The sequence below is a fragment of the Sinocyclocheilus anshuiensis genome, unplaced genomic scaffold (genome assembly GCF_001515605.1).
Source record: "Sinocyclocheilus anshuiensis isolate Anshui unplaced genomic scaffold, SAMN03320099.WGS_v1.1 scaffold519, whole genome shotgun sequence".
In the NCBI taxonomy this organism is placed as follows: Eukaryota; Metazoa; Chordata; class Actinopteri; order Cypriniformes; family Cyprinidae; genus Sinocyclocheilus; species Sinocyclocheilus anshuiensis.
In genome coordinates this window covers 763,877-774,035 of record NW_015549637.1, presented here as the reverse complement: position 1 = coordinate 774,035, position 10,159 = coordinate 763,877, and the positions used below count along the sequence as shown (strand labels likewise).

General features: G+C 42.2%; 1 protein-coding gene across 1 annotated transcript in view; it reads left to right on the top strand.

The window, feature by feature from the left end:
* Positions 1–6,661, top strand: part of plcb1l (phospholipase C beta 1-like) — a 90,263-nt gene extending 83,602 nt beyond the window's left edge. The window contains exon 31 of the mRNA XM_016448824.1: positions 5,650–6,661. Coding sequence (XP_016304310.1) covers positions 5,650–5,868 — 219 coding nt within the window. The 3' untranslated portion in view covers positions 5,869–6,661. The remainder of the gene's footprint in view (positions 1–5,649) is intronic.
* The last annotated feature ends 3,498 nt before the right edge of the window (positions 6,662–10,159 follow it).

Here is a 10,159-nt window from a genome sequence, read left to right as displayed (position 1 = left end):
ATTTTTTTGGGGGGGATCAAACTGTTAACACCGTGTGTCCCAACCAGACACGACGCGATAAAAAGTATCTTTTCCTTGTAGTTTTTGTCCTAACCACCCGCGACAGCGACACGTGACAATAAGCGACATGGGATTGTATTTTAGGAATGGTTTTTATTTTCTGTAACGTCGCGGCAGGAACAACATACAAAATATGACAGTGATAATCTCAAGTAATGATTATGTGCTTTATTCAATGTTAAAAGTGTCTAATGTGAGTTTGAATATTATTTTGCGTTATCTTTATAGCCATAGTGAAAGCAACAATAGATATTTTACCTCAGATCTTGAAAATAAATTAAAGCAAACTTGTACGTTAAAACTGTGAACTCGCTGCGAACCAACACGTGTATTCCATAAACACTCAATCCACTCAATCACTCACTCACTCACTCACTCACTCACTCACTCACTCACTCACACACACACAACACACACACACACACTCACTCACTCACTCACTCACACACACACACTCCCTCTCACTCACCTCACACACACACACACACACACACACTCACAAACACACGTGCACACACGCACTCACACACAAACACACACACACACAGATACACACACACACACAGATACACACACATACATACACACACACACTTACACGCACACTCACACACACACATATACCTGCAGTGCGTTCGTGTCTCCTCACTGTCACTGTTATTTTAGGAGGACGGATCACAGGAAGTGGAAGGTAAGCAGTTCTGCATCCCAGCATTCAGTTCATCACAGATATTCATCTGACATTCAGGTTAATGGTTGTGTTTCCTGAGCCGCTCAAATTAACCAAAACCCAAACTCTGGATCATAACAACCTCATCCAACCATCTTCTAATAACCAGCTTTACTGACGTGTGTGTGTGTGTGTGTGTGTGTGTGTGTGTATATCTGTGAGTGTGTGTGTGTGGTTCATCATCACGCGTGGTCTGTGTTTCAGCAGAAATACTGCAGCACCGGCTGCCACTGAACTGCTTTGATCGTCAGTGTGTTTGCTAGTTTTCTGTTGGTGATGTCGACTGAATCGCTCCAGCGGATGCTGACTGGCCTCTGCACACTCAGAATGAGCCAGTGGTATTGATTCCTAAATAAAACTAATGAATATGACAAACAGAAAGATTTCAGGACGGTGAGACTAGAGTCACGCTCTGAAACGCCACATGCTGTCATGACCAGCTGAGATGTGTAACACGGTTACAGCTGTGTGTTTATCTGTTGGTCAGTGACGTGTGTTGTGTAACGTCATTATACAACGTTACTGAAGCCACAGATGGAGGAGCAGCGGTCTGCAGGCTTTGTTGCTGTTGATTCTTCAGATGAATGTTGTAAATGGAGGGAGACTCACTGAAGAACTGTGTCTGGTTTTAATGTGGCTCTGGGTTCTGACTGTGCCTTCGCTTGCTTTATAGAGTGTTTTCACAGAAAACAAGTGAACAAAGAGACTAGCTGCACTGGGATGAGTTGTTAGGATTAGGGTTAGTTGGGGTGGAATATTGTTAAAATGATTGCTTACGCTGTACCATCTTTAGTCTTGAATGTGTGTGTGTGTGTGTGTGTGTGTGTGTGTGTGTGTGTTTGCGCCTTGTTGAGGTGATATGCAGTATGTACACTGTATGTCCGGGTTTGTTTCATTTTTGCGGTTTGTTACACGGATAGTCCATCCCAAAAAAATGACCATATTTGCTCTCCAAACCTGTATGACTCTTCAGTGTAACACAAACAGTTATTTTGAGGAATGATGGAAGAACCAAACAACATCAGACGCCACTGATTTTCATTATGTGGACCAAAAAAAAATTTCTCAAAATATTTCTTTTACATTTCAGAGAAGAAAGTTATACAGATTTGAACGAGTAAATGATGACAGAACGATGATTTTTTATTTTTTTGGCGAACTATATCACTGTAAGAGAAAAGCACTTTTTGCACATAGAAACTTTAATCTGGTCAGAGAACATGAACTACTTCCCTTCATTGTCAGGCTGTTGATGAATTAAACATCGAGAATGTATCCTCAGTTCCAGCCAGTGCTCGCTGGCGTTGAGTATTGAAGAAGCAGGTGTGTTGTTGCTGTTTTTCTCTTTGTAAATGATGTGTTTGGAGCCTCAGTTCAGCTCAGCGTCACTAGAGGGCGTCATAGTGCAGTTAAACACGTCACAACACTTCAGATGAGAGTCGGTGCTTCACTATAGACTGATAAATTATGCAGCATCAGTCCGTCTGGGCTTTGCTTCCCATCAGGAGTTATTCTGTAATCTGTGTGTCAGGAACACCTCGTTCTCAGCCGTGTCACAGTTAGTTTGGTGAGCAAACTTCACAGTGCGTCAGAAGCAGGTCAGCGGAGTCTCATCTGTGCTTGTGTTTGGATCAGGACGCGGTTTGAAGATAAAGTAACCAGGACGAAGCTGAAATCCTGCCCTCTGTGAGAACATGAGCGAGAGAGAGAGGCCTGACCTATTTTTATGCTTGGATCAGGCACTAATGGACAGCTATAAGCATCCCGGGTCTTCAGAGACCTGAAGAACCCTCTCTGCTCTCAGCTGATGAAAGCGTTGAGAGATTTCTCCTGCAAACTAACAGCTATAGCTACTCTGCCAGCAGCAGCCTGTATACGTATATAGCTGCTGTCACACCTCAGCGTGCGCGTGTTAGCGCCCTGCTAGCTCTCCAATAAGATCAGCCGGCGGGATCCACGTGCGCAGCGTGTCTCAGGCTGATTAGATCTGACTTTCAGGTTCACTTTGGTGTTTGTTTCATGAACTTCCCAGCGAGGTGAGCGCGATGAGGGAACGTTGGCAGCTCGTCGTCAGGCCGTGCTCAGTGTTATGCATGCTAACGCTTAGCCTCTGGATGAGCTGTGCTGTTTCTGGGGTGTTTTTACACTTCTGGTCTTGTGATGTTTTGTTGCAGGGTGGCAGACGCCACCTCTGAAAGCGTGTTGATGTTGAATGAAGCTGCAGGCCGCGACGGTCGTATGACTTCACAAACAGGAGCGCTGTGCCATCGCCATGGCAACACTCATACCGCTCTTAACCCCATAATAACCAGAGCAGGTGTTGCTCTCCTCACTCAGCCAAACATGAACATATTTATACCGTGATGCTCTTTGTTGACTCTGTTCATGTGTCGTGGTATTGAAAGGAGTTTGCTCATCTATTCAGCATATGACCGTATTTTTACAGTGTTTTTTGACCATTTTGGACACTGAACTATGAATCTTAATTTCTCCTTCAGTCTTCCAAAGCACAAAAATAACTGAGCTTGATTTTGAGAAGACATGAGGGACAGTAAAATGTTTTCATTTCTGAGAGAACTATTATCGGCATTGTAGTGTTAAAAAATACTGTGGTATTGCAGTCATAGTATTGTCCAAAAAAGCATGCTATATTTTGTCGATTTGTATATTTTTTTTATTCCTTATTTTACTTGTTCTATTTTTTTTTTTTTTTTATTATCTGTTTTTTTATTCTGTCACTGTCATTCTGTTACACTGTGGAAGCTTCTGTCACGAAAACAAATTTCTCGTATGTGTAAACATACCTGGCAATAAAGCTCATTCTGATTCTGATTCTGATTCTGAAGTGCAGCACTGCAGTAGACGGCGAGCGAGAGACCGATGGAGACGTCTGTGAGACACACGGAGCAGATGGAGGCTGCGTTCGGCTGGGCTCCCGCTGGAAACACGCCTCAGTCGCTCCAGCCCTCGCTCTCGCTGTGACCGCGCTCATCCCATGTTTGATGTGAGCCGCTCTTCATTAATAATTCACACGACCCTCCTGATCCTCGCCAGGGAAGCACTGTCACTCGATAAAGACCCGAGGAGCACAAACAAACCGTGATCCGGCTGGAAATAACCTGCTCTCGCAGAGGAAAGACGCCGAGTGATTGTTCAGCACGGAAATGATGATTAATAATTAATGTCATGCATTAGATGCTGATGGAGTCATAAAATCAGTCTGTTAGTGAGCGTTTGTGAGCGTGCGGGTGATTACATGACGAGTGTGAAACGGGAACGTTCAGCTAAAGTAATTCAATCTCTGCCCAATCTAGATTTCAGCAGCTTGGCGTCCCTCGATGCGGACCAGAATTAGGACAGCTGTTGAAGAAGGTCGTTCTCCTCCCAGAGTGCTTTAAGAGCGCGGTGGAATTGGACGTGAGCGTGGTTTGTTGACAGATGACGAGTCTTTTGAGGAAAGACATTTTTAACTGTGAGTCGGGAGGGAACAAAAACTAGAATGGGCTGTGCTTTCATCGGCAGGTCTCTTTAGGTCAGTGAATCCGGGGCGGCCCGCTGACTTCAGGGTTTTGAGGTGTTTCTCAGCTCTGCTGCTTGAAGGGACGGTGGATTTGTCAGTGTGTGTAAGTCACGATCAGGTGAGCGGTCGAAGTGGCCTGAATCGTTACTCTTCTTGACTGTGGCTCGTACAGTAACCGTGTGTAGCTGAAGCCTTGACGACTCCCTCGTAACCTTTAATTACTGACCCAGGTGATAAAGACGTGGCTCGTCTGAGGTGGGAACGGTTGACAGGAGTCGCAGCTTAGCGTCAAACACAGTCGGGCATCTCGGCTTTATGGCTTTGTGTCTTGTCCAGCAGGGGACAGCAGATGTCCTTCCCCGAAGTAGGTCGGGCTTTGTGCGGGATCCATCTGTTGCTGTCAGCCGACTGAAGATATGATTTTCTAGAAGGTGACCTTTGAGATGACGGGCATGTGGTGACGATGCTAAACCGGTTTGAGGAATTGGGATGTGCAAGTGTAGCACTCAGGAAAAATGATGTTAGTTTTTGTTTTTTGTGCTGGTAAAGAACTGTACATAAGGCTTCCCTTGTGCCTTCCTGACATAACCAGCTCGAAGCAGTGCATGCAAGTACTAACCCTGTTCTGAGGGTTAACCAGCGCAAGCAGAGATCAGAGGCGCTCTCAGATCACGAGCGAGTGTGAATGTTTCGAAATCACAGTCTTTGACACGATTCATCTTTCTTTAATTACACCGTTCCCAGGGGAGTGAGCGGGGTAGTTAACCAGTCAAATAAGCAGTAAAGCAATTATTGGGTCAGAATGAATACAATTCTGACATCTTTAATCACTAGGGAAGTCTGTGCCTGGAGAAAAGCAGGGTTCTGGTCTCTCCCAGAGCTGGCAGATGAGATGAGACCGTGTCGCATTGGCTTTTCAACACTGAAGTGATCTTCTGAGATCGTCTCAAATCTGAACCTTTAACCTCAGGCTGTGGTTTTACTCTCCTGCGGTCGGCCTGACTCATTCTAACATGGTGCGGCTTTATTTTGTCTTTTAATCCGTGTGCTTATTCATGTTACAGCGCTGTATTCTCTCACATGACGTCGCTGTGGCTTCACATCTGCTTTGTGATTACGCTCCAGATCAGAGCTTCCCAACTGCTGGATCACGACCCAGAAATATAGCTTTGTTTTTCCCTGCTACGATAGCAACAGATGGAAAGACAAACAACAAGAGATCAAAGAAAACACGCCATTAAACACGAATCAGCGAAGAAAAAACGGTTGAGATGCTCTGATCTGGAGGCTTCTGTTCCGATGAGTTCCTCGTCTGATTTTGTACCGCTTTCTTCCGCAGCTTCAGAGCGAGCTGGACCAGGAGTATCAGGACAAGTTTCGGAGGCTCCCAGCGGAAATCCAAGAGTTCGTGCAGGACTCTGCTGCTTGTAAAGGCAAGTTAAGCCAAGACAGTGACTTTCTTCCCATTTCCAGAACGCCGGGGAAGCTGAAGCCCTCGCTCTCGCCAGCTGAAGATGTGGAGCGATCTTCAGAGAAAGTCTTCGACACACCACTCTGAGCTAGTTGTACCTTTGTAAACATGTTTTTGTACTTGATACGCTGTCGAGTTTCCCTGATTTAATGTGCACCTTTTAGTACGACGACTGGATGACTTACTTGAACAGTGTTAAAAATAATTTTCCTTTTTTTTTACTTTTAAAACTCGTAGTTTTCACAAGAACTTTCTGCTTATGTGGATTTAAATGTGTGTATGTGTTTTTACGGACTGTCATGTATGTTTAGATGAGTCTCTTAATGATTTCAAACGGCTCTGAAGTCTTTTAATATTAAATTTAGGCTCTACTTATGTCACATGTTATCATGGACCGTTCTGCCACAATTTACTTTGTATGAATTCAGTTTTTAATAATATAACAACACGTGGACATGAAACATAAAGGCATCAAGTGATTCATTTGCTTGCATGTTATTGTACAGAAATGCGAAGTGGAAGGAAAACAAGTATGTGAAGATTAACATTTATGCATTCGGCAGACTTACACTGCAGTCTCTCTGGGAATTGAACCCATGACCTCGACGTTACTAGCTTGATCTGCTGTCTGAGCTGCAGGATGATGCTTAATAAAGATGTTTAACAGATTCGCATGTGCCACAAAGAGGAATATTTGATCACAAATGCACTGTGGGAAAATGTTTAACTGGACCAAAGCTTTCAAATGAAGATGAACTTTAAAGTCAGCAGACTCTGTCATTGACGTGATGAATGTACAGTTGAGGTCAGAAGATTACATGCACCTTTCAGAATCTGCAAAATGTTAATTATTTTACCAAAACATGAGGGATCATACAAAATGCATGTTATTTTTTATTTAGTACTGATCTAAGATATTTCACATAAAAGACGTTCACATATAGTCCACGAGAAAATAATAGTTGAATTTATAAAAATGACCCCATTCAAAATTTTACATGCGCTTGATTTTTAACACTGTTGTTACCTGAATGTTTTTTAGTTTAGTGATAGTTGTTCATGAGTCCTGCATTGGTCCTGAACAGTTCCTGCTGTTCTTCAGAAAAACCCCTCAGCTCCCACTAATTCTTTGCTTTTCCAGCATCTTTTGTGTATTTGAACCCTTTCCAGCAATGACGGCATGATTTTGAGATCCATCTTTTCACACTGAGGACAACTGAGGGACTCAAACACAACTATTACAGAAGCTTCAAACACTCGCTGATGCTCCAGAAGGAAACACCATGCATTAAGAAAACCTTTTGGAGAAACTGTAAAGTGTATGTAAAATTTTGACCATAACTGCATTTACCAGAAGAAGAAGTTAACATTTGTGTGTGAAAGACTCGACGCTGCCAGTTTCTGAGGTTCTTTTATCAATGTTTACGAGATGATTGAAGTGTCTGATATTGACCCGTGTCAAAACAACACTAGTGCCACAAACATCTGAGACGTGCCTGTAGATGCACATAATCAGCGTCTCAAGATGTGTGAGTCCTGTGCTTCTGAACACGCTTACCTTCTTAATGCATCATGTGTAAATTTGTCATTGTAAGATAACAGTCTGTGGGCGTCTAGTGCACTGAGTGAGTGAAGCTTGTGACTGGCAGTATTTCAGAGAAATGTTACATCCATAGACACCTTCATGTGCTTTTCTAGTTTCTTCACGCTGATGTTGATGTACGTGAAGCTTCTTGAAATCAGGTCAAGTGTAAGTTACTGATCTCTGTGTGAATGTCCACAAAACTGCAAGACTTTCTGACTGTATATAAGTGGTAGGCGATTTTAGAAAGGAACATTTAAAAGATGAAAAAGTGGAATTTCAATCAATAAATTGTGAATAAAATATTACTATTGTGTGAATAATATGTAATCAATAAAAAGTAACTGTAGTTTGCTTACAAGCATTTTAAAATGTAATTTAATCCAATTACAAGTAATTAATTTTTGGAATCTGATTATGTAATCCAGATTACATGTAATCCGTTACTACCCAGCTCTCTCTCTCTATATGTGTGTGTGTGTGAGAAAGAGAGAGTGTGTGTGTGTGTGTGTGTATGAGTGTGCAAGATGGCGGCAGGTTGTAGGCCACTCGCTGGTGCAGGTGAATGCCAAAATGCTGCTTGGAAAAATTAAACAACCACACATGTTGTAATTGCCATCTTTAATGTAATAGGTGCAGAAATCAGCGTCTCAAGATGTGTGAGTCCTGTGCTTCTGAACACGCTTACCTTCTTAATGCATCATGTGTAAATTTGTCATTGTAAGATAACAGTCTGTGGGCGTCTAGTGCACTGAGTGAGTGAAGCTTGTGACTGGCAGTATTTCAGAGAAATGTTACATCCATAGACACCTTCATGTGCTTTTCTAGTTTCTTCACGCTGATGTTGATGTACGTGAAGCTTCTTGAAATCAGGTCAAGTGTAAGCGGGTTATAAATGCCTGCGGATGAAATAAACGTAGCTCCTGTCTCAATGTGTGGTGCGCTCTCGTGTTTGGTTGAGTTTTGCTGGTAGTTGTAGTTGCTGAAGGTCAGCGTGCCTGTTCCTGACCCGCTGAAGAGTTATATGCTGTTTCTGCAAAGCACCTTGGGAAGTTCTGACCGGCTCCTGAGCACATTTCTCCTGAAGAGCTTCATTGTGTGTCTGAACCCTGTTTAATGCTGTATAAATCTGCTGTGCTTTATTGTGTTTAGGATGCTGGGAAACACTCTCATTAACCGTAAATAATAGGGCCGTATTTCATGTGCTGCGGATGACATGAACAGAAACTCAGCCAGTTTTATGTCTGTGCAGAGAAACAGAGTGTGTGTGTGTGAGAGAGAGAGAGAGTGTGTGACAGAATAGTGGACCTGATGGTGAAAGACATATCAAACCATTTACCACCTTTAGTAAGAATATACAAACATTCCTGTATAAAATCATCTATGTTTCAGTATTGTAGTAGGAACTCTGAAATCTTTTCATGCCTGTCTGCTAATACACCAGATGTTGCTGTGATTAATGAGGAGTGTAGAGAGATGTTTGTTTTGGAGGTTGCATGCACCTTTGACTCTAGTATGGAGGAAGCTTTCATGACTAAAGTCTTGATTAAATATTGCTTTTATTGTCCTCATTTGTAAGTTGCTTTGGATAAAAGCGTCTGCTAAATGACTAAATGTAAATATATGTATATGTGTGTGTGTGTGTGTGCCATTGCCATTTTCACAGTACAAGCCAGATTGCAAGTTCTTCCTACTAGACTCAACCTTTCTATCTGGTTTCCTACAACTCAGGTTCCTCACTGTCTGCATCACACTACAGAACAGATCACTGAAACATTGCCACATATCCTCAACGGCTGCCGTGCTTACAAGGGAATGTACACAGCACGCCACGACAGAATAGTGGACCTGATGGTGAAAGACATATCAAACCATTTACCACCTTTAGTAAGAAACTGTCTGCATCACACTACAGAACAGATCACTGAAACATTGCCACATATCCTGAACGGCTGCCATGCTTACAAGGGAATGTACATAGCACGCCACGACAGAATAGTGGATCTGATAGTAAAAGACACATCAAACCATTTACCGCCTTTAGTAAGAATATACAAACATTCTTGTGTAAAATCATCTATGTTTCAGTATTGTAGTAGTAACTCTGAAATCTTTTCATGCCTGTCTGCTAATACACCAGATGTTGCTGTGATTAATGAGGAGTGTAGAGAGATGTTTGTTTTGGAGGTTGCATGCACCTTTGACTCTAGTATGGAGGAAGCTTTCATGACTAAAGTCATTAAATATCAACCACTCCTAAATACCATTTCAGAGACAGGTTATAGAGGCCGATTACTTGTTTTCATATTTGGTAGCTCAGGACACACACACAGGCTGGTTGTAAGAGGGCTTCAACAACTTGGGCTAAACGTCTAGCAAAGTACTGTGCTTTGTCCTCTATCATAGGCAGTCGTCATATATGGCAGAGACGCTGTTATTTATACCCATAACAACTGAGTGATATGCTTAATATTGTGAAGACCTGTTGCATGCCATTGGTCCATGATTTTGTACATGTATTTAACTGCATCTATAATATTTATGTCCCTGTAAATTAAATTATAGAATTAAATAAATTGTTAAAATGTGAGAGAGTGTGTGTATGTGTGTGTGTGTGTGTAAGAGAGAGAGAGTGAGTGAGTGAGTGAGTGAGTGAGTGAATGAATGAGTAAATCTTAGGGCAATATTTTGAGAGTGCTTTATTTGTTCTAATTATTGGAATTTAAATACATTCATCTACAGATCATCTACAAATTTTCATAAATTTGCCTCATTGACTCATTATAATTTAGAGAT